The sequence below is a fragment of the Pseudophryne corroboree genome, chromosome 12 (assembly GCF_028390025.1).
Source record: "Pseudophryne corroboree isolate aPseCor3 chromosome 12, aPseCor3.hap2, whole genome shotgun sequence".
NCBI lineage: Eukaryota > Metazoa > Chordata > Amphibia > Anura > Myobatrachidae > Pseudophryne > Pseudophryne corroboree.
The window spans coordinates 164,008,477-164,033,091 of NC_086455.1; the positions used below are offsets into that span (position 1 = coordinate 164,008,477).

The following is a 24,615-nucleotide window of genomic DNA, read 5'->3' on the forward strand; positions in this document are numbered from 1 at the left end:
TAGGGGACGATGCATGTCCCTGTCACTAACAGGATGAGCCTGTAAATACAGGATGGGTGGCAAACCTACCGTGTGTGGTGTCTGTCGTGAACAGTCAAGTTTAGACCTGCACCAAGGAAGGCCATAGCAGATCAATGGATTTGCAGCCAGGAAGTGGGAGCCCAACCTGTAAAATCTTCATAAGACTAATTGGAAAGGAAGTGTATTACGCCGCTCTCCAGAGATTGGATTTGGTGATCACTGTTAGGTGTTACCTCAAAGCAAAATAAACAAAAGAACATAACACAACTTGTTCAAGTGCAATCTGGTAAAGTGCTTTAAAGGCTCACACTCACCTTGTTTCAAGTATAATGGCGCATTGGACAGGTTCTCACTGCTGTCCGCCAGTGGTTGCTATGCAACAGATGCTTTTCCTTATGATTTCTTACTTGGTGCTCCTGGTGTCATCCGCGATGTAATATGAAACAAATAAAGTTAACAATAGTGTCCTCTGTTTGGGCAAACTAGTTGCCTGCAGGAACTCACCTTTTAGTTAATGTATGTTGGCACAGTGACGTGCGGTGAGGTCACTGGTTGGGGAGGCACTGGCAGCTAACAAGCCCTCCCCCCCCCACCTGAAAAAAAAAAAAAGTGTGGTCCCCCAACACACCAGTAAAACCAGCACTAGGCAGAACCAGCTAGGGGGAGTAATGCCATAGCAGGGGAGACACTCAGTGTGGGGTCCCCCTGCCATTACATTAATCTGCCCCCCAGCCAGTCAGCCCAGGGTTGGAATTACTCGGAAAGTGGGAACCCCAAAAAATAAAAATGGGGTCCCCCCTCCCGAGCAGTAACCAGCACTGGGCTGATAGCCCAGTGCTATGCCCCGCACCCCTGGTGGCGGTGGGTGCGGGGTTCATTGTGTGTTAATATTGTTCTTTACAGGTGGCCTACAGGTCCCAGCAAGCCTGTCCCAGCATGCTGGCACTTGAAGAACCACAAGTGCCAGCATGCCCGGACACAAAGGGCCTGCTGGCACCTGTAGTCCACCTGCAAAGAATAGTAATATTGTTCTTTACAGGTAGCCTACAGGTCCCAGCAAGCCTGCCCCAGCATGCTGGCACTTGGAGAACCACAAGTGCCAGCATGCCCGGACATAAAGTGCCCGCTGGCACCTGTAAAGAAAATATTAAAATAAAAACACCACACTATCTTGAAAATAAACTTTATTAAACTGGGTCTTCACCTGGGGGCGGCGGCCTTTAAGCTCTTTTGCGTGGCCGCCGCCTTCCCAGGGCTTCCGGCGTCTTCACCTGGGGGGGCGCCACCCCCCCAGGGCTTCCAGCGTCTTCACCTGGTGGGCGGCGGCTGCTAAGCTCTTTTGCATAGCCGCCGCCCAGCCAGGACTTCCGGCGTCTTCATTCTTCAGGAGCTCTTCACTGCTCCTCCTCCGCCGTCGGACTGACTCTCCTCCGCCTCGCGCTGACTTATATAAGTCAGCCGGCGGGGGCGGGGCGATGACGCGGCGAGCCGTGATTGGCTCGCGGCGGCCATCTTGAATTTAAAAAATGACGCTGAGGCGCCATTTTTGAAACTGGAACCGCTCCGCTGCCAAACTCTGCAGAATAAAGGTAATTTCCGCCGCCGCACCACCGCCGCAACCCGCACCGCCGCCGCCGCCCGCTCCACCGCCGCATCCCGCCGCCCGCACCATCGCCGCATCCAGCCGCCCGCACCTCCTCCCCCGCGTCGCCCACACAGTGATTGACAGCGGATCCAGGGACGGATCCGCTGGCCAATCACTGTGGCCTCACTGACAGGGACGTGCTTTCATAGGTTGAAAGCACGTCCCTGTATGAAAGCGGCACCACTAATGGTGCCGCTTTCCCATATATTTTCAATGGGCTTTTACAGCCCAAGGCTAGTCCCCGCCCGTGCCCGCCACCCGCTCCCCATACTTTCCGCAGTGACAACGGGAGGCACCACGATCGGTGCCTCCCAAATACATAGAGAGGGGAGAAATGTAAAGAATAATATAAAGAAGATACATATGACACAGAATATGTGTCATATGCATCTTCTTTGTATTATCTTAATCATTATGACAGGGGAGGCACTGCCTCCCCTGCCTCCCCTGACTGCACGTCCCTGTGTTGGCATTAGGGGATAAGGAGATTTATGGTAGACTTACCATAGTTAACTTAAATCTCTTTCTGCGAGGTACACTGGATTCCACAGGGAATAACAAAGAGATGTAGAGTTGGATCTTGATCAGAGGCACCAACAGGCTAAAGCTTTGACTGTTCCCAGGATACACTGCACCACCTCCTCTATAGCCCCGCCTCCAGGCACTGGAGCTCAGTTTCGTTAACCAGTCCAATGCAGTAGCAGGTAAAATAGAGACGGCAGATGTTAGTCACATAGAACCACATTGTCACAACAGGAGAAGGTACCAGCGGCTAATGCCATACAAACCCAAAGAAGCTAAGTGCGTCAGAGTGGGCGCCCTGTGGAATCCAGTGTACCTCGCAGAAAGAGATTCAACTATGGGAAGTCTACCATAAATCTCCTTCTCTGCAGCGGGGTACACTGGTATTCCACAGGGAATCACATCAGGGATGTCCTAAAGCAGTTCTTCATGGGAGGGGCACTTCATTTAACAGACACGCCGCTGCCGCCGGAAACCCAGGAGGGACACACAGGAGTGGCGCGCGCTGTGCCCTCCGTGTCCCTCCTTCCCAGCAGAAATCAGTGGCGGCGGCTAGGGCGCCCCGCAGCCCTGCGCGCCTCCAAGCGCTCGCAGGGGCTGCGGGCCCCTAGTTACGCCACTGATATAAACAATAAAACTGTACTGGACTAGTAATACTACATATATATGTATGTATACAGATATAACAATGCACAGTAAACACTGGATGTATATCACAGAATACTTGTACTAAATATGCATATAGTTATGCACTTGTTCTTAACTAACGCTGTCTAAACGACATGTAGAATACTTAATTGTCCTGTAAATGCACAGCGCTGATGAGACAGGCGACTTTACAGAGGAGACATTGCCCAGCAGTCCCAGAATCAGCGCAGCTGTGTGAAATGGCGCCCAAACGCTGGCAGGGAGTGAGAGAGAGAGATGCAGCTGCAGGTCGGAAACACCAGCAGTAGATGGTGCCTGGGGCTGGGGGAGGGGCTACAGGTCAACCCCTTACCCGCTCTGCTGGACTTCACCACCGGGTACTATGAAACCTATAGTAAACGGATTTTAGTAAATCCGACCTGTGCTCCCTGCCCTGATGGATATAGTGGGGTCCCTGCACGGCCACAGTGTCCACTCCAGTGGCGCAGTCCGTCTCCTGGGACCGCGAACGGATTGCGATTTCGGCAGGTCCCATCTGGGGGACCCTCTTACCTCCTCCCTGAAGTGCGGCCACGCGATCCAGGAGAGCAGTAGCGGTGTGTGTGTGCCTTTGATGACCGGAGCGCCTCCGCTGCAAGTACCCGGCAACCAGGGCACGGGAGTATACAGCGCCGCTGGGGTAGGTGAGGCAGCCGCAGCACGATATGTCAGCATGACATCCAGGGCATCTAATGCCTGTGCTGCGGCCCTTGAAGTCTTCTTTCTTCTCAGAAAAGCTCTTTTCAGGGCTTCCTAACGCAGCCCTCCCTGTTAGCTGCCTGCACTGCAGGCACCAACTTACAAACTGAGCTCCAGTGCCTGGAGGCGGGGCTATAGAGGAGGCGGTGCAGTGCATCCTGGGAACAGTCAAAGCTTTAGCCTGTTGGTGCCTCGGCTCAAGATCCAACTCTACAGCAACCCCGATGTTATTCCCTGTGTAATACCAGTGTACCCCGCTGCAGAAACATACGATATTCCGGTGGATGGGATGCCGGCGGTCTTATGACTGACAGGGGTCAGGTAAGTATGATTACCCTCCCCCTTACCCCCCTAACCGTCCCTTCCTTGCAGCCTAACCCTCCCTAGAGGTGCCTATCCCTAAATCCCCCTCCTCACTGCCTAACCCTCCCCCCACCCCTTCCCGCAGCCTTTAGTATTATACATTAAACAGGCTGAAAAAATATTAAAAAAACAAACAAAATAAAATAGGGTAAGAGTAGAAATATGAAGACACAGGTATTAAAATTTCCCTTTACTACTTATAACGCAAACATTTCCCAAACTGAACTGTCGGCTTCCTCAGGCTCAATATTTGTTTTTTGGTTTATTTTATCACAGGAATAAAATCCTACTTATCTCCTGGAATCAGAGACCTACAGATAAATATGCATTATAACAAAGGTAACATATACAGTATCTATCCATAGAGTATGGTACTGCTCTGTAAATAAGAATGATGAGGCTTCATTGTAACACTATATAACTACCAGTAGAGGGCGACCTGCTTAATCCTACTTACTAGGGCCTATATGATGTATTATGTGCTCATAGGGGGTCATTCCGAGTTGATCGCTAGCTGCTTTCGTTCGCTGCGCACCGATCAGGCAAAAAAATGCACTTCTGCGCATGCGTATGGGACGCAATTCGCACGCGCGACGTACTTTCACAAAAGCCGATGCAGTTTCACACAAAGTCTAGCAACGCTTTTCAGTCGCACTGCTGGCCGCAGAGTGATTGACAGGAAGTGGGTGTTTCTGGGAGGCAACTGACCGTTTTCGAGGAGTGTGTGAAAAAACGCAGGCGTGCCAGGAAAAACGCAGGCGTGTCAGATACAAACGCAGGCGTGCCTGGGGAAACGCAGGCGTGGCTGCCCGAACGCAGGGCGTGTTCATGACGTCAAAACAGGAACTAAACAGTCTGAAGTGATCGCTAGCTAGGAGTAAGTCTGGACCTGCTCAGAAACTGCACAATCTTTTTTTGTAGCAGCGCTGCGATCCTTTCGTTCGCACTTCTGCTAAGCTAACATACACTCCCAGAGGGCGGCGGCTTAGCGTTTGCACGGCTGCTAAAAGCAGCTAGCGAGCGATCAACTCGGAATGAGGGCCACAGGCTTGTCTATTACCACTGATATAAAAAAAAAAGAACTAGCTTCACATTCTTCCAGAGCAGCTGCACAGATAATGGTGTGTTGTTTTCTGGGTCAGTCTAAAGAGCATCTTATCCGTTCCAGGAAACTGCATTCTTAGAGGTCTCCAAAGTGATCTTAACAAATTCTTAATTGAAAGGCAATAATTTCCATCCACAGCCTGATTAAAGGTTTCCGGTCCCCCTAGGGCTAATAGACTTTTGGAGCCCGTCTCTAAAGTACTAACCAATCAGCTCCTGTCATTTCACAGGCTGGGAGAGATATACTAAGCCTATGAGAGTGATAAAGTAGAGATAGAGAGATAAAATACCAGCCAAATTGCTATGTTACAGGCTGTGTTTGAAAAATGAGAGCTAGAAGCTGATTGGTTGGTACTTTACCTCTCTCTCCGGGCTTTGATACATCTTCCCCAAAGTCTTGAGTTAGTGAAACAGCCACTTCAAGGTGTGACAGCCTCAATAGAATCAGGGCAGTAGGGAAAGCTGTTTTGCTCTCTCCTACATGTTCTTGGGATCTGGTCTCTAGGTCGACAGTGACTAGGTCGACAATGTATAGGTCGACCACTATTGGTCGACAGCATACTTACCTACTTTGCTGCCCCCTCCTCCGGGAGGAGGCAGCGTTGTAGGTGCATGGGGGCGTGGCCGGCAGCAGGATGGGCGGACACTTAGCACCAACCGCCAGGGGGGAAGAACACTTAGCACCAACAGCCATGGAGAGAGGACACTTAGCACCGACCGCCATGGGGGGAGGACACTCAGAACCAATCGCCATTGGGGGAAGACACTCAGCACCAACCGCCATGGGGGAAGAACACTTAGCACCAACGGCCATGGAGGGAAGACACTCAGCACCGACCACCATGGGGGAGGACACTCAGAACCAATCGCCATTGGGGGAAGACACTCAGCACCAACCGCCATGGGGGAAGACACTCAGCAACAACCGCCATGGAGGGAAGACACTCAGTACTAATTGCCATGGGAGAGGATACTCAGTACTAATTGCCATGGGAGAGGACACTCAGCAAAAACCGCCATGGGGAGAAGACACTCAGCAACAACTACCATGGAGGGAAGACACTCAGCACCAACCACTATGGAGAGGGGACACTTAGCACCAACCGCCATGGAGAGGGGACACTTAGCACCAACCGCCTTGGAGGGAACACACTCAGCACCAACTGCCACGGGTTGAAGGCACTCAGCAACAACTGCCAAGGAGGGAAGACACTCATCACCAACCGCCATGGAAGGAAGTCACTCAGCACCAATCACCATGGGAGGAGGACACTCAGCACCAACCACCTTGTGATCGGACACTCAGTACCAACCACCATGGAGGGAAGACACCCAGCACCAATTGCCTTGGGGGAGGACACTCAGCACCAATCGCCATGGGGGTAAGACACTCAGCTACAACCGCCTTGAGGTAGGACACTCAGCACCAACCACCATGGAGGGAAGACACTCAGCACCAACCACCTTGGGATAGGACACTCAGCACCAACCACCATGGAGGGAAGACACTCAGCACCATTCGCCATGGAAGGAAGTCACTCAGCACCAATTACCATGGGAGGCAGACACTCAGAACCAACCACCTTGGGATAGGACACTCAGCACCAACCACCATGGAGGGATGACTCTCAGCACCAATCGCCATGGGGAGGACACTCAGCACCAATCGCCATGGGGGGAAGACACTCAGCACCAACCGACATGGGGTAAGACACTCAGCAACAACCGCCTTGGGGTAGGATACTCAGCACCAACCACCATGGAGGGAAGACACTCAGCACCAATTGCCATGCGGAAGGACACTCAGCAACAAGCGTCATGGGGAGAAGACACTCAGCAACAACCGCCATGGAGGGAAGACACTCAGCAACAACCACCATGGGGAGGAAAACACTTAGCACCAACGGCCATGGAGGGAAGACACTCAGCACCACCTGCCATGGGAAGAAGACACTCAGCAACAACTGTCTTGGGGTAGGACTCTCAGCACCAACCACCAGGGAGGGAAGACACTCAGTACCAATTGCCATGGGGGAGGACACTCAGCAAAAACCGCCATGGGTGGAAGACACTCAGCACCAACCGCCGTGGAGGGAAGACACTCAACAACAACCGCCGTGGAGGGAAGACACTCAACAACAACTGCCATGGAGGGAAGACACTCAGCACCACCCGCCCTGGTGGGAGGACATTCAGCACCAACCACCATGGAGGCAGAAGAGGATTTTGTTCAGTGCTCACAACGTGGATGCCTGGAGACATCAATCTGCCAGTCATGAACCTACTGATGAGACAGCCTTCTGAATGACCATTGATGAGATTTACTAAGCCTTGGAGAGAGATAAAGTACCAGCCAATCAGCTCCTAACTGCCAAGTTACAGGCTGTGTATGAAAAATGACAGTTTGTAGCTGATTGATTATCTCCACCTTATCAGTCTCCAAGGCTAGTTAATACATCTGCCCCATGCCTGTACAGTTACAGCCTCCACAATAAGTGACAGCTTTAAAAGCAGATTAAAAAGGAACCAAGTTTTACAATGTCTTTAAAAAAATGTTCTGCCATTAATTAGTAGTTTCTCTGATTGTCTCTAATTATGCATCTCTCGGAAGATATTTTTAATAAATATATGAGAGGGGCAACAGTATCAGTCTAGTCTATGATGGAATGAAACAAAGAACCAGTTTGAAGTGAATCCAAAAGTTTATTAAACACAACTACACAGTGTTTCACTTAGGAACTAGGATGCGAAGGAGACAACATCATCATCTAAATTCAAGTGTCTTGAAATTACAGAGATTAACAGTCCCCGCTCTCGCCTACAGGAGACATCCAAATAAAGACAATGTGACTTTCAGTCAAGTGCTCCACATATAGTGTCAGAAACAAAGCCAGTTAGTAATTGGATACTAATCTTTACTATCCCTTTTAAAGTTAAGAGCACCCTGGCCAACAAATACAGGCAAGCCTCATTGAAGGCCCCCAGTGAGGTCACTGGTCCTCAGCAAATAGGCTGTATTATCATAAATCTGGTTTATCAAAATGGCTACCTTGACGAAGTGCCCCCAGTGATATCACTGGTTCCTACTGAACTGAAGGGAAGTAGTCACCATGCAAGCATTTGCAATCCCTGCAGCGCCGGAATCCCGACACCTGGTGGAATGACCGGGCCACAATCCCAACTGCTGGTATACTGAACGTACAGTAAGTATGCAGGGGAGGGTTAGGGTTAGGCTGCAGGGTGAGGGTTAGGTTTAGGGTGTGGGGAGGGTTATGGTTAGGCTGCGGGAGGGGAGGGTTAGGCTGTGGGGAGGGATGGTTAGGTTTAGGTTGCGGGGAGGGATGGTTAGGTTTAGGCTGCGGGGAGGGATGGTTAGGGTTAGGCTGCGGGGAGGGATGGTTAGGGTTAGGCTGCAGGGTGAGGGTTGGGGTTAGGCTGCAGGGAGGGAGGGTTAGGTTTAGGCTGCGGGGAGGGATGGTTAGGGTTAGGCTGCGGGGAGGGATGGTTAGGGTTAGGCTGCGGGGAGGGATGGTTAGGGTTAGGCTGCGGGAAGGCAGGGTTAGGTTACGGGGAGGGATGGTTAGGGTTAGGCTGCGGGGAGGGATGGTTAGGGTTAGGCTGCGGGGAGGGATGGTTAGGGTTAGGCTGCAGGGTGAGGGTTGGGGTTAGGCTGCAGGGAGGGAGGGTTAGGTTTATGCTGCAGGGAGGGATGGTTAGGGTTAGGCTGCGGGGGAGGGATGGTTAAGGTTAGGCTGAGGGGAGGGATGGTTAGGCTGCGGGAAGGCAGGGTTAGGCTGCGGGGAGGGATGGTTAGGGTTAGGCTGCGGGAGGGGAGGGTTAGGCTGCGGGAGAGGAGGGTTAGGCTGCGGGGAGGGAGTGTTAGGGAGAGGACTGGGGTTCCTTTAGTATGGAGCCCCTGTAGAAATTTAGAACTGTTGGGATGCCGGGGTTGGTAATTAGACCACCGGCATCTGAACTGCCGCTCTCCCGAACCCAACCTGAACTGAAGGCTGCAATCTGGTAAACGTCGCTTCAAAAGCAGAAAACCCCACTGCAGACCCCACACGAATATCTATGGTGTGCAGTGCCACAGCAATCGATAATGTACCTCTGCGATTAGTAGCAGTTTTTCTGGTTTTACATAAGGTTTCTACAGCTACGCACGCCCATCATGTGCAAACGAAACACGTCTGAAATCTGGCTAATGTTGGCTTTGGAAATCTTTATGTGGCTAGAAATCAAATTCACATGTTCAGAAGCCTTGAACACGTTGGCGGCCACGTTCAGCGTTTACCATACTTGTTACTTTTTCTGTTTTACGTTTTGCAAAGAAAAAACCCCACAAAATATTTTTAATATTAAAAGCATATTTTTTTTAATACAAGTGAGAGCATTATTAAGTTTGAAGTTAGCAATAAAAGACCAAGTATTACAAATGTAATTTAATGTATCAGAACGTGCGCAAAGTGGCTGGGACTTGAATTATGCGGCTCAAACATGGTCAGACCTGTTCTACTTCCACTTTTATAATTCAGACTGGCTGGAAAAACATAAAACACACCCAGTGCCAGTCAGATGCCTACCTTACTGCACCATCCTCCGGGAGGCTGCAGCGTGGTAGGCTAATGGGGGGCGTGTCCGGCAGCAACGTGGGCGGTCCTGGGGCGTGGCCGATGGGGAAAGTGAGCAGTCTGGAGGCGTGGCACCATAGTTGCATCATCGCAGCCCCGCCCCCGATAGACAGTGCAGAGAAAACAGGCACTGTACAGCAGGCAGCGGAGCTACGATGACGGCTGAGGGGGAGTGCCGGGGCTGCCAGCAAAAGCGGGACACTTGCCCACCTTTCCGGGGGGCCGGGAGGGCCAGCTGATTTTCGGGAGCCTCCCGGCCTTTCCGGGAGGGTAGGCAAGTATGGTTCCAGTGGGTTCAGTATGGCATCGGTATGCCGCCGGTCACATGACTGATAGTGGCATCCTGACATTGAAGATCCCAACATCGGACGGGGGGTGGCGGCTGAGGCTAACCTCTACTCTGGGGGTGGCTTCTAAAGCTCTGTGGGTTAATATTTACTAAAGCTTCTAAAACAGACAAGTAGTGGTGTTGTCGCAGATATGACGCAGATATCAGCGCTGTGCAGTAGGAGGCGGGGCCAAGTAACACAATTCCCGGCAAATTGCGTCTTCGCAGCCCTGTCCGGCCCAGAAGAGGACGGGATGCTCCCTGAAATACAGGAGTATCCTGGACAAATTGCAAATTCCCTAAGCCTGCGTTGCACGAGCTTGCACCAGGTATCCAGGGCATTTGGCTATAGAATGAAGAACAGTATACCTGGTAGGGTAAAAGATGAAACAAATGCATGCAATTCAAAATCTCAATGTGCCCACCCCATCTGCCGCTGACCAGCCAGCACAGGTAAGCAGATGCATCCCCGCTTCAACAATGGCCTAGTATTACTAACATATAAAGCTTGTTGGGTTTTGTGCCCACTTTTCTTTTTCTGTCATTAGCATGGGATGTTTCCAAGGAAACAAATTATGAGACAGGATGCAGTGCCTCTTATTGCCTGCAGGTGGCAGGCAACTGAAGGGATTCCAGAGAGCAGAACATGGCTGAGGCACAGCATCATACACAAAGCAGATCAGCTATGGATTTTTTGTAGCAGCCAGCGCCCACTCTTACTGTAGCCCCATAAACCCGGATGGGTCTCACTGCAGAATTTGTTTAGTGATTAAATACGTGAATGCTCATTTACTACTAACATTGCATTTAGGTGCTAAATTTCCAAAACCAATCAGTGGCTTGCTTTCATGATCTATTCTGCAGTCAGTATGTACGGTACAAGCTGATTGCTCAGCAAGAGGTTACGTGCAACTAAATAAGTGAGGAGCCGTACAAGAAGGGGCATCTCGTTGCCTTCAGGGGCTTGCGTGTTTCTAGATGTGTAAAATACATTTGGCCATAATGGGAGGGTTTGTAGACAGGTTCAGCTGAATGATGTTACAATGGGTGGTCTGTGCAGTTCCATCGTTGATGAGCTACCATCGTTGATATTGCACCAAGGCAGATTTAGTGAACTAGGCGGCATACTTTCCCGGCCGCCCCATTGTAGCAGCGGAATCTGTAGGAGGTTACTAAGGTACAGCAACAAGTATGAAAAGTTACCCTGAGCTAAATCACAGAAAGGTGGCAACACCAGGGCCATCTCTACCATTAGGCATCTGCCTAAGGCGCTGGGATCTAAGGGGACACCACTGAGTCTGCCTATCACAAAATTAAGGCTGTCTCTGAAAGAAACATCCTTGTTGTGCTTAATGCAAGGTGGTGGCTGTGGAACTTATAAGTCACACTTTCATCTGAAGGGATGGGAAGTGAGTATTGGTGGTGGTTAGGGGCAGTAGGTAGAAGTTTTGCCTAGGATGCCGAGAAACCGTGCACTAGCCCTGGGCAACACGTTATCAGCCATGTAAATCATTACTGGAAAAATCACGTAACACGTTTAAAGGAAAAAGGAGTTTATTCTGCCCGCTGCTAGACTGAACGTACTCGTGCAAGTGTGTAGGGAACCCTACTTCCACAAGACGTCACTAGAGGTTGGTTTGAGTGGCACCTGTGGGGACAGTTTCTCTTTTAGCACACGCACTGCTCCTCCACCCTCTTCCCTCACAAAGGTGACCTTTGCAGCAAGCTAGACCCTCTATAAACCGGAGAACCCAAGCGTGGCCTGCATACCCAGTGAAGCCTGGGCCTCTGGTGAGTAAACCACGCCACAGTCAAATAACGAAACTCTGAAGCAGGTTCTCCTCTCAGACTACAGTATCAGCATGAACTGAGCAAACCAGCTTCACAAAAGGAAGGACAAGGAAGACACCTAACATGTTTGGTCCCATCCATGACCCATGAGGCTACTTTTATAAATGTCTGTAATGGCCGTGGCAATCCAGAAACTCGCTTGGCTTGTAATGTTGAATGCCTGAAAAATGTATCCATCCCGCTTCTATCCAGAGAGCGGAAAAAAAAAGAGGGCATTTTGCAATTTCCAGACTTTGCTATCCCTTAATTAGTTGTGCGGAGTGTGTCACCTGGAAAAGACTCCCCAGCAGCACAATCGCTCGCTACCGGGGCATGTACCTAGAAGCATCCTGATGTTTAGAAGCTACTAGGCGGCACTAGGCCCGGAAACCTGGCAGCTACAAAATAGAAAGTAAACAAAAGTGCTCTGGTGTGCGACACACCCTGCGGGACTAAGTAAGTGTTGACAGGACAATGGGCCTAATTCACACCTGATCGCTGGGGTGCGTTTTTTGCATCCCTGCGATCAGGTAGTCGCTGCCTACAGGGGGAGGGGGAAATCGCTGTGCAGGGGTGCAATCGCATGTGCAGGAGAGTTGCACAAACAGAAGTTTGTCTCTGCACAGACCAGGACTTACTCTTCCAGTGCGATGATCGGGGCCGGAGCTGACATCAGAAACCCTCCCTCCAAACGCCTAGTCCCTCCTCAATTTCTCTGGACACTCCTTAAAAACGGTCAGTTGCCACCCACAAACGCCCTCTTCCTGTCAGACACCTTGCGATTGCCTGTTCGATCGCTTTTCTCGCACCATCCCGCCGCTTGCTTAGCGATCTACGCCGCTGCGCACCAATGCACGTGCGCATTGCGGTGCATACGCAGTTCAGACCTGATCGCAGGCTGTACGAAAACACAACCTAGTGATCAGGTATGAATTAGGCCCACTGTTCCATCAGACTATATGGGGGGAATTCAAATATTTGAAAAGTCAGTTGGGTGTCTGTTTTTTCCCTATCTAATAGACAGGAATAAACAGACACCCAACCGACTTTTCAAACATTTGAATTCCCCCCCAATATCTCCTGATGAAATCCAGACACCTACCCACCTACCTACCACCACAAAAAAAAGGACAGCACAGAATATATTAAAGAGTATATTAGAGAGAGAGAAGAAACTGTTCAGTACGCCAAGAGGGAAATCTACAGATGGAGTAGCTTTTATTGTAGTGTGTGACATAGATTGCTCACCAGTTGTCTTTATAACACCATTCAGGCTGAAGTACCCTGTAACGCGCGAGACTGTGTTCATGTGCCATAAAGTTCACTCCATCTGCAATCCGCCTCTGGTTACCAGTGCCCTGCTGACCTGGCGCCTTTCATACAGAATAATAATCACACCTGGATGCGTGATCTTGTGTTTACAAACGAAACCGCCAGTTTGTGACACAATGGTGTTTAGCCGTCACTGCCACGTGCCAGGAGAGTTCACGATGGAGATGTGGGAACTGGGCAATAGGAACAGGATTGTGATATCACTTTTTCTGGTCTTAAAGAAATATAATTGAGGCATAGGATGAAATGCAGTCAGTTTACCGGCTGTCGGGGTCCTGGCATTCAGGAGACCGACGCCGGAACCCCAATACCCGCCGATAAACCCGACACCGGATCCGTATTCCCACTTGGTTGGGGGAGTCACGCCACCAACCGAGTGGGAATAGAACCTGTGGCGTGCGCAGCGATGCATGGCGAATGCAGCCAGCCCGCGAGGGGACTCGCTGTCGGGATATGGATAGATATATATATATATTTATAGATGTCGTAGTGATGTCCGGCACTCAGAGCAAGTAAGTGGTAATGTGCTGCGGTGCCCTCCTTGAGGGAATGGTGTCCCACTGTATAATTCCAAGGGTAAAGCAGGCGGCACTCAGCAGTCTGGATTCCATTAAACTTTTATTGAACAACCGACATGTTTCGGAGCTTCCTCCGTCCTCAGGGCAGTAATAACCAATGTGCACAAACATACTTTCTTAAATCCCCAACCAAATCAAAATCACAATGAGCTCTAATGTCACTCACCTGCTCCACAGCACGCCGACGATGCCGCTCTCCCGGTCCACTACCGCGTCTCACGGGTGACGTCATCATGGCGCGCCGTGTCGCAGGGAGCTTCCATGGTAACCAGGACGCTATTACACTGCGTCCATAGAGCCGCCTGTTAGTGCAAGCTAAAGGAGATAAAATCAAAAAATAAAAAACGTGAAAACATGAACACCATTTAAAAAACAGGCACTGTCATAAATAGCTCGTAAGTCCCATATTATTAATAACAATTTACACAAAGATACGTGTTAATGATACCTTAAAGGCTCATAATAAACACTATATGCAAGATAGAGTTTACTAAACTAATAAGCAAAAATGAGAACCAAAGAACCATTCACTTAGTTACAAAAAGCATTGCAGACCCAAATTCTCATTAAGGCCCTTAGGGGAAATAGTCCCCAATGAAAAGATCCATCTGGACTCCTTCTGCATCAGGATCCTATTCCTATCGCCCCCCCTATGTGATTTAGGTACGTGGTCAATTAGAATAGCCCTAATAGATGCAACATTGTGTTTGGCCGCTAGACAATGTCGGGCAAAAGGCTGCTCACTATGTCCCTTCTCGTAAGCCTTCTTGATGGCACTACGATGAAGGGACATACGTTCCCTAAATTGGCGAATTGTTTTACCTATATAGGCCAAACCACAAGGGCAAGTTAGAAGGTAAACTACATGTGTAGTGGTGCACGTGAGTCTGTGTTGTATTTTTATTTTACGACCAGTATGTGGATGGTTAAATGTAGCCCCTGACATCAGGGTGTTACACGTTGCGCATCCCAGGCAGCGATAGCAGCCTAACTTTTGTCTCAAAAAGTGTGACTCCCTGAGCTTGGTGAGATTGGTAACATCAAGCCTCTGCACCTGCATTCCGCATGATGCGGGTGTTGAGGCAGTGCGTCTGCTACTGCAGGACAATGAATTGTATAAAGGTCCTGAATTAGGAGTGTTTTTGAAACTATTGTTTCAAGAAGGCTTACGAGAAGGGACATAGTGAGCAGCCTTTTGCCCGACATTGTCTAGCGGCCAAACACAATGTTGCATCTATTAGGGCTATTCTAATTGACCACGTACCTAAATCACATAGGGGGGGCGATAGGAATAGGATCCTGATGCAGAAGGAGTCCAGATGGATCTTTTCATTGGGGACTATTTCCCCTAAGGGCCTTAATGAGAATTTGGGTCTGCAATGCTTTTTGTAACTAAGTGAATGGTTCTTTGGTTCTCATTTTTGCTTATTAGTTTAGTAAACTCTATCTTGCATATAGTGTTTATTATGAGCCTTTAAGGTATCATTAACACGTATCTTTGTGTAAATTGTTATTAATAATATGGGACTTACAAGCTATTTATGACAGTGCCTGTTTTTTAAATGGTGTTCATGTTTTCACGTTTTTTATTTTTTGATTTTATCTCCTTTAGCTTGCACTAACAGGCGGCTCTATGGACGCAGTGTAATAGCGTCCTGGTTACCATGGAAGCTCCCTGCGACACGGCGCGCCATGATGACGTCACCCGTGAGACGCGGTAGTGGACCGGGAGAGCGGCATCGTCGGCGTGCTGTGGAGCAGGTGAGTGACATTAGAGCTCATTGTGATTTTGATTTGGTTGGGGATTTAAGAAAGTATGTTTGTGCACATTGGTTATTACTGCCCTGAGGACGGAGGAAGCTCCGAAACATGTCGGTTGTTCAATAAAAGTTTAATGGAATCCAGACTGCTGAGTGCCGCCTGCTTTACCCTTGGAATTATATATATATATATATATATATATATATATATATATATATAGGGCAGCACAGACGGTATAATAGTTAGCATTACTGCCTCACAGCACTGAGGTCATGGGTTTAATTCCCACCAAGGCCCTAACTGTGTGGAGTTTGTATATTCTCCCCATACCTTTGCGTGGGTTTCCTCCGGGTACTCCGGTTCCCTCCCACATGCCAAAAAGAAATACAGTATATACTGGTAGGTTAATTGGGTTCCAACAAAATAAACCCTTGTGTGAACGTGTTTTGCTTGTACATGTGATAGAGTGTGAGCTCCACTGGGGCGGTGACTGATATGAATGCAAAATATTCCCTGTAAAGCGCTGCGGAATATGTGTGCGCTATATAAATAATTGTTTCATATATGTGTGTGTGTGTGTGTGTGTGTGTGTGTTCTCCCCCAATAGTTCATGATGAAAACCAAGACTTTGTTTCTTTTATCATGCAGCTAAAAAATAATAAGCATATAGAAGACAATAACTTTTATAATAAAATAAGATTTTTGGCTGCTGTCCTGCAAAGTTTCCACCTCCAGTGCCGGATGTAATGTGCAGCCATACAGCCAGGAGAGGCATTATAGCACAGGCTGTATGTACTCTAGCAGCAAACTGCGCCCCCCGCCACCTCCCACTCGCCCCGCCCCCTTCCCCCCCCCCACACACACACACACACAAATAGGGAGAACAGGTAGCAGAACCCTCCCATACAGGTTACTCTACACCAGGGTACACGTGGAGAGGATTTCATTTATTTCCATGCCAAAATGCTTTGGGGAAAAATAGAAAAATTACAGCACTAGACAAATTTCTTTGCAGAATAAAAAGTGGAGTTAAAAACATTAGAAATTGTGGTAAAATTTTTGGCGCCCCCCCAATTAAAACACAAGCCAAGTTTAACAGTGAACGGTGGCCCAACGCCGGCTAGCTCCGCAGTACACACTGATTATATTTTCTACGATCTCCACTGTGAAAACCATCTTTGTGCTACTCTAACGCAACAATGCACAATATCAAAATGTTACAGAGAAACACCATCGCAACTTTGTTTTTCCCCCTGCAGCTAGAAAAGAACAATTTAATTTAACATAAAAATAACATCCGAAAAACAGAAATAAAAGTAAATTACACCGTACATCCTTTAACATTTCTTATGCAAACAAACAAACAAAAAATATATATAAAACTTTTTCCCATTAACAAAAAATAATGGGTAGAAAGAAAAAAATACTAATAAAAAAAACCCTATGAGAAGCAGGATCTTTAACCAAGAGGTGACACAAAGCTTTTTTTTACTTTACATGTTTTCTACAAGCCGGAAGACACAACAAGTCTTGGTGCAAATCAGCTTTTGTCTTGTTCCGGCTAGGCGCCATGTTTCTAGAGGCGCACACAGCAGCTTCCACCGGTCATTAGCTTTTGTTGTTGTTGTGATTCTGCAGACCGTACAAAGAGTCTTTGATGTTAAAAATTCCAAATCAGTGTTCGGGGAGCCTGACCGCACCGCAGGACCAACTTCCACCTCACAGGATGGCGCAGAAAAACTTCTTCTCTCTAAATGGGTTTTCTGAAGCAGGCACAGGGGTCAATAGTGGGTCCTCCTTGGCGTGAGCTTCACAGTAGGCCATCAAATCTGCAGCTGCTTTCGATACCTTTAAAAAAAATAAAAAATAACAATTTTAAGGATATTAAAGGGCATATAACCATCCCTGTCTGGTCTCACGTCGTCCCACAACCTGCGGCGAGCTCTCCTGAGCTGAGGTGATTCATATTAAATAGCAGCATTGTGGCCAAGCTGTAAGCCCCTGTATCGTCCACCAGGGACTCTAAGGGACATTTAAATATAGGCGGCAAAAGACGGCGCACTTACTGGCAAAAACACAGTCATGGATGCGAGGACCGTTACAGCTATTACAAAATATAGGCATCCAGAGGCGTGACTACGTTGTAGGGTAGGAGGGAGCCATGTTGTTGTTGGGCAGGAGCGGGTCATGTTGTTGGGAAGGAGGACTTATCGTGTTAGGGCAGGAGGGGGCCATGTTGTTGTAAGGCAGGAGGGGGCCATGTTGTTGTAAGGCAGGAGGGGGTCATGTTGTTGTTGGGCAGGAGCGGATCATGTTGTTGGGAAGGAGAAGGACTTGTCGTGTTAGGGCAAGAGGGGGCCATGTTGTTGTTGGGCAGGAGCGGGTCATGTTGTTGGGAAGGAGGACTTGTCGTGTTAGGGCAGGAGGGGGCCATGTTGTTGTAGGGCAGGAGGGGGCCATGTTGTTGTAAGGCAGGAGGGGGCCATGTTGTTGTTGGGCAGGAGCGGATCATGTTGTTGGGAAGGAGAAGGACTTGTCGTGTTAGGGCAGGAGGGGGCCATGTTGTTGTTAGCCAGGAGGAGGCCATGTTGTTGTTGGCCAGGAGGGGGCCATGTTGTTGTTGGCCAGGAGGAGGCCATGTTGTTGTACTGCAGAAGGGGGCAATGTTGTTGTTGTTGGCCAGGAGGAGGCCATGTTGTTGTAGGGCAGGAGGGGGCCATGTTGTTGTTGGCCAGGAGGAGGCCATGTTGTTGTAGGGCAGGAGGGGGCCATGTTGTGCAGGAGAGGTCATGTTGGTGTGCAGGGAAGGCATGTGTGCAGCAGGGCATGCTGAAAAAAACACTTCAGACTTGTCTACTCTTGCACAACATCCAGGAGACTCCCAGCTTTCCCAGGAGAATCGGCCAGCCTCTCACATCCTACTTCCCTCTCTTGTGAACCCCGATGCATGATGGCATGAAGGAGATGATTCTGAATTGGCCGCAAAATAATAATAAATAAAAAAGGCCAGTAACTTTGCACTTGGGCAACACCATGCTGCACTGCAGGGGGGGGGGGGGGGGGGGGTGGAGATGTAACATGTGTACAGAGAGTTAGATGTGGGAGGGGTATGGCCTAACTGAAAGGTAAATTGCACTGTAAAAATAAAGCTGTCTAACATTTGTAAGCTACATGCTAAAGTAGCCAGTATTTACCTGCAATGCAAAACAAATAAATGTATTTGCTCCCCTTGCATTGCAGCATGGTTTGTTCCAGGTGCAAAATTGCTTGTTTTTCTTGCTTTACTTTCTGCATCAGCCCTGAAATATGCAAGTATTCCACAAGTATGCAATGCTCACTATATGCAGGGCCAGATTAAGGTTTGTGGGGGCCCCTACCAGGCAAAAGATATCCTGGTGACGTTATTAAAAAGTATAATTTGTAAATACTCCCAGCACAGCAAATGTATTAAACACGCTGTAGTGCCCTCAGTTCACATTATGCCACACAGAACCCCCAGTTATTACTTGTGCCACAGTGCCCCCCCCCATGCATGATGTAGCCATGTGTGGGGTGCGTCCCATTCTGTGGAGGATCCCGAGCTACCATCATGACTGCCCTGATGTTAATCGGGGCTGACTATATGCTCTGTACAGGGTATTGTTGGGTACACACTAGACCGATTCGTACCCCAGCCAACGGCACGACCGATATAACGATATATCGGTAGGCCATACACACTAGACAATATGGGCGAATATATGACAGTTCAGTGAAAGACAAAATTAGAATTATTCTTTCTATAGATTGTTCCATTAGCAGCAGTGTGACTCAGAACCAGCCGCTGATGTCACAGTCCAGCAGCACACTCTCAAATCCGGGGGGAGCAGAAGCTGTCACCACACTCACATAAGAAGCAGAAGGGGTGGTGCCTTAGAGGTGCGGCCCCTGAGGGTCTTGTGCCAGGCTTGTAGGTAAAGGGTTATTATCCTGTGAACTGAGGCAGTAGCATTTTGATGCCAGCCACGCCAACTTGTGTGTGGAAAAGGAGGCCATGCCCTTATCGCTCACCTCTGCCAACTCCTTGTGTGTGGAGAAGGAAACCATGCCCTCATCTCTCACCTCTGCCGACTCCTTGTGGGTGAAGGAAATCATGCCCTCATCTCTCACCTCTGCCGACTCCTTGTGTGTGGAGGAGACCATGCCCTCATCTCTCACCTCTGCCAACTCCTTGTGTGTGGAGGAGACCATGCCCTGATCTCTCACCTCTGCCAACTCCTTGTGTGTGGAGACCATATCCTCATCTCTCACCTCTGCCAACTCCTTGTGTGTGGAGAAGGAGACCATGCCCTCATCTCTCACCTCTGCCAACTCCTTGTGTGTGAAGGAGACCATATCCTCATCTCTCACCTCTGCCAACTCCTTGTGTGTGGAGAAGGAAACCACACCCTCATCTTTTACCTCTACCAACTCCTTGTGTGTGGAGAAGAAAATCACACCCTCATCTCTCACCTCTGCAAACTCCTTGTGTGTGGAGGAGACCATACACTCATCTTTCACCTCTGCCAACTCCTTGTGTGTGGAGAAGGAGACCATGCCCTCATCTCTCACCTCAGCCAACTCCTTGTGTGTGGAGAAGGAAACCATGCCCTCATCTCTCACCTCAGCCAACTCCTTGTGCGTGGAGAAGGAAACCATGTCCTCATCTCTCACCTCTGCCGACTCCTTGTGGGTGAAGGAAATCATGCCCTCATCTCTCACCTCTGCCAACTCCTTGTGTGTGGAGAAGGAAACCATGCTCTCATCTCTCACCTCAGCCAACTCCTTGTGTGTGGAGAAGGAAACCATGTCCTCATCTCTCACCTTTGCCGACTCCTTGTGGGTGAAGGAAATCATGCCCTCATCTCTCACCTCTGCCAACTCTTTGTGTGCGGAGAAGGAAATCACACCCTCATCTTTCACCTCTGCCAACTCCTTGTGTGTGGAGAAGGAAACCATGCTCTCACCTCAGCTAACTCTTTGTGTGTGGAGAAGGAAACCATGCCCTCATCCCTCACCTCTGCCAACTCCTTGTGTGTGGAGAAGGAAACCATGCCCTCGTCTCTCACCTTTGTCAACTCCTTGTGTGTGGAGAAGGAAACCATATCCTCATCTCTCACCTCTGCCAACTTCTTGTGTGTGGAGAAGGAAACCATGCCCTCATCTCTGACCTCTGCCATCTCGTGTGTGGAGAAGGAAACCATGCCCTCATCTCTCACCTCTGCCAACTCCTTGTGTGTGGAGAAGGAAACCATGCCCTCATCTCTCACCTCTGCCGACTCCTTGTGTGTTTAGAAGGAAACCATGCCCTCATCTCTCACCTCTGCCAACTCCTTATGTGTGGAGAAGGAAACCATGCCCTCATCTCTCACCTCTGCCAACTTCCTTGTGTGTGGAGAAGGAAACCATGCCCTCATCTCTCACCTCTGTCAACTCCTTGTGTGTGTAGAAGGAAACCATGCCCTCATCTCTCACCTCTGCCAACTCCTTAGGTTTGGAGAAGGAAACCATACCCTCATCTCTCACCTCTTCCAACTCCTTGTGTGTGGAGAAGGAAATCACACCCTCAACTTTCACCTCAATGACCAGCATCTTCAATGTGCTACTCAGGAAGAGGTTTAGGTGGAGCATCCCTCAGTTGATATTGCAAGTCATACAGATGCACCTTCTCCTCAATTAGGGGGAGATGCATTAAACCTTGCAGAGAGATAAAGTACTAACCATACAGCTACTAACTGTTTCAAACACAGCCTGTAACATGACAGAGGCTGATTGTCTGGTACTTTATCTCTCGCCAAAGTTTGATACATCTCCCCTAAGAATGTATATATTGGCTACCATATCAATCTATTATGCTGCGTCTACCGATTATTATCAAGGCTGTGCTATAGAGAGTAATACCAACTCCCTCTAACCAAGTATGGACTTAAGTTGGAATACTAACATTTTGCATGTATGTGACAGCAATGAACATGTAGTCTGTGGTCACAGATTTGTTGGTATTTTTGGGGGAGTTTAATGAGCAATATATTGTGATGCGCTGCAAATAATATGTTATGGATGCTTTCATTACTTATATTATATTTGTAGTATTTCAATAGACAGCACCTTTACATGTCTCTTTACATTTGATGCCGTGTGACTAGCTCTATAATAAACAGATATTTTTACACCCAGGTAGGAATCTGGACTCATTCATAGAGTGAATGTATTATTCAGCAGATAATGGGAGAACCCCAGCGTGCGCCCGTTGAACAGCTCATCTCCTCTGCTTTGTGTACTCTCCGCCCAGCAATTAAATAAATCATTTACTTCTTCCCTTGGCTTCCATGTCATATGCATGACCACCCCTGGAAGAACGACAGCAGCCTATAGCCTCAGTAGTGTGCTGTATATTAGGTCCACCATAATATGACCGAACTGCTGAGCTTCTGACGGTTCTTCATAGCGATGAATGGGAACTTCTCCACTTAATCTCTCTTAAAGGTTTAATGCATCTCGCCTACAATCAGAACCACCCTACTGGCCAAATTAGGAAAGAGGGTCCCCCGCCTCCTATGGACATGTCTACCCTGTAGCGGGACTGTTGGGAGGTATACACTGGGAGACATACAGAGTAGCAGTGAATGGGCACCATGCTCACTCTACAGTGGATGTTTGGCGTGGTAGGGAGGTGACTAAGGGACAAACTATTGTGATGCAGCCACAACCCGCCATACCGGCACCATGTCCCCTGCTAAATCTCAGTCTTATTAAGTTGGAGTATGACTAGAACTTGGATTTACATCAGTTAGGCCTATAGGCCGCATCCATCTTCATCTGGTAGCCCATCACAGAGCAGAGTATAATGGTACGGTCACCTCGACAGACAAGTTGAGTTTCCATGTGTACCAGTCCTAATTTAGGAAACCTGATGAACAATAGTCCACCAAGGCTCAGTAGACTACGAGGGAGTTGTTTTAAGCCCTGGAGAGAGATAAAGTAGAGAAGTTGCCCATAGCAGCCAAATCAGTTTCTGAAACCCCTTTCAGACCAAAACCCCGGGTTTGACCCTGGATTTGGAACATAGGTGGTCATTCCGAGTTGTTCGCTCGCTGCTAATTTTAGCAGAATTGCTAATAGGCTAAAATCCGGCAGTTCTGCGCATGCGTATGCACAGCAGGGCGCACGCGCTTAGCAATTTTACACAAAACTATGCTATTTTTCTCACGGGCAAACTAAGCTTTTCAGTCGCACTGCTGATCGGTGAGTGATTGACAGGAAGCGGGTGTTTCTGGGCGGAAACTGGCCGTTTTCAGGGAGTGTGCTAAAAAACGCAGGCGTGCCAGGTAAAAACGCAGGAGTGGCTGGAGAAACAGAGGAGTGGCTGGCCGGACGCAGGGCATGTTTGTGACGTCAAACCAGGAACTAAACGGACTGAGGTGAACGCAATCTAGGAGTAGGTCTGGAGCTACTCAGAAACTGCAAGGAAATACTTAATAGCAGAATTGATAATCTTTCGTTAGCAATTCTGCTAAGCTAAGAGGGCGGCGGCCTAGCGTGTGCAATGCTGCTAAAAGTAGCTAGCGAGCGAAGAACTCGGAATGAGGGCCAAAGTCCCAACCCAGGTCAGACCCAAGATAGACTCCATTCACACTGCGGCTCCGCACACAGATGCAGTGTTAACTCCTCTGCTGGCACTTGGAGAGGAGCACTCAATAATAAGTCGATAGTCAGTAGGTTGACCCCATATGGTCAACGTACTAGGTCGACTGTGTCAAAAGGTTGACAGGGTCAGTAGGTCGACATGAGAAAGATGGAACCAAAAAAGGGAGACAGTAAGAAGGTCAACATGGGTATAGTCAACACAAAAAAAGGGTCGACACAAGATGGATTCTTGTATGTTTAACCACACATAAGCCAAATTAGTGGAAACATGTACTTTCGCAGGCTTGATTCACTCGCCATGCTTCAGGTAAGTTGCCTCGTTATGCTTGGTACAGGTTACTATTCACAATCGTACGCCATGTGGATGGTAAATGGTGGAAAAAAAGTAAGAAAAACAACAACTTGTGTTGACCATATGTGTGTCGACTATTGTTATGTCGACCATTTGAACCTCTTGACTTTAAGCACTTTCGACCTGAACTTTTGACTGTCGACTTATTATCCGGAACCCCTCAATATTGGGGTCTCTATATATCCTGACAATTTTTGCACAGCGTGCGTTCAGATTTGAACTGCGCATGCATCTGAGCCACAATGCGCAGGTGCGACAGACCGCAGCAACGGGGATCGCCCGGTCAGCGACGGGTTTGTGTGATGCATCAGTGGCGCACGCAGGGGGGGTTTCCGAGCACCCAAAAAAATGTTTATTATTTTGCAAGCCGAGTATTATTAATGGCTGTCTAGTGTCCTCTGCAGCCTGCTGTCTTCCTGGTAACACTTGTAAGTGCTTAATAAAAGTTTACTTTATTTTAATTATAGTACATATATATCCATCTGCATACATATATACACATGTATACATACATATAAACACACACACACATATGATATATATACGTGTACTGTATGTATGTATGTATATATATATATATATATATATATATATGCATGTGTGTGTATATACGGTATATATATGTATAGATATGTATGTGTGTGTGTGTGTGTACATATATATATATATATATATATATATATACACACACAAAGAGACACTAATTTTACGGACCCAGCATATACTGAGTCACCTCAGTCCCCACCCCCGTGCTTGGATCCACCCAGTTCTGGAAACCCCCCCATGCAAATCCTACGTTTGCCACTGTGGATCCATTCACACGGGCGTTCGCAAGGAGATTGACAGGAAGAGGGCGTTTGTGGGTGTCAACTGACCGTTTTCAGGGAGTGTCTGGAAAAACGCAGGCGCGTCCGAGCGTTTGCAGGGCGGGTGTCTGACGTCAATTCCGGCCCCGGACAGGCTGAAGTGATCGCAGCGGCTGAGTAAGTCCTGGGCTGCGCAGACACTGCACAAAATCAGATTGTACAGCTCTGCTACACATGCGTTCGCACACTTGTACGGCTAAAATACACTCCCCCTGTAGGCGGCGACTATTT

At 48.6% G+C, this 24,615-nt stretch overlaps 1 protein-coding gene across 2 annotated transcripts in view; it reads right to left on the reverse strand.

Annotated features, from left to right (window-relative positions):
- Nucleotides 1-16,427: 16,427 nt before the first annotated feature.
- The window catches only part of GNG2 (G protein subunit gamma 2), an 89,400-nt gene continuing 81,212 nt past the window's right edge, over nt 16,428-24,615 (reverse strand). For both annotated transcript variants that reach the window (XM_063948411.1, XM_063948410.1), the window contains one exon: nt 16,428-17,349. In XM_063948411.1, the coding sequence (XP_063804481.1) occupies nt 17,221-17,349 (129 nt within the window). In that variant the 3' untranslated portion in view covers nt 16,428-17,220. The remainder of the gene's footprint in view (nt 17,350-24,615) is intronic.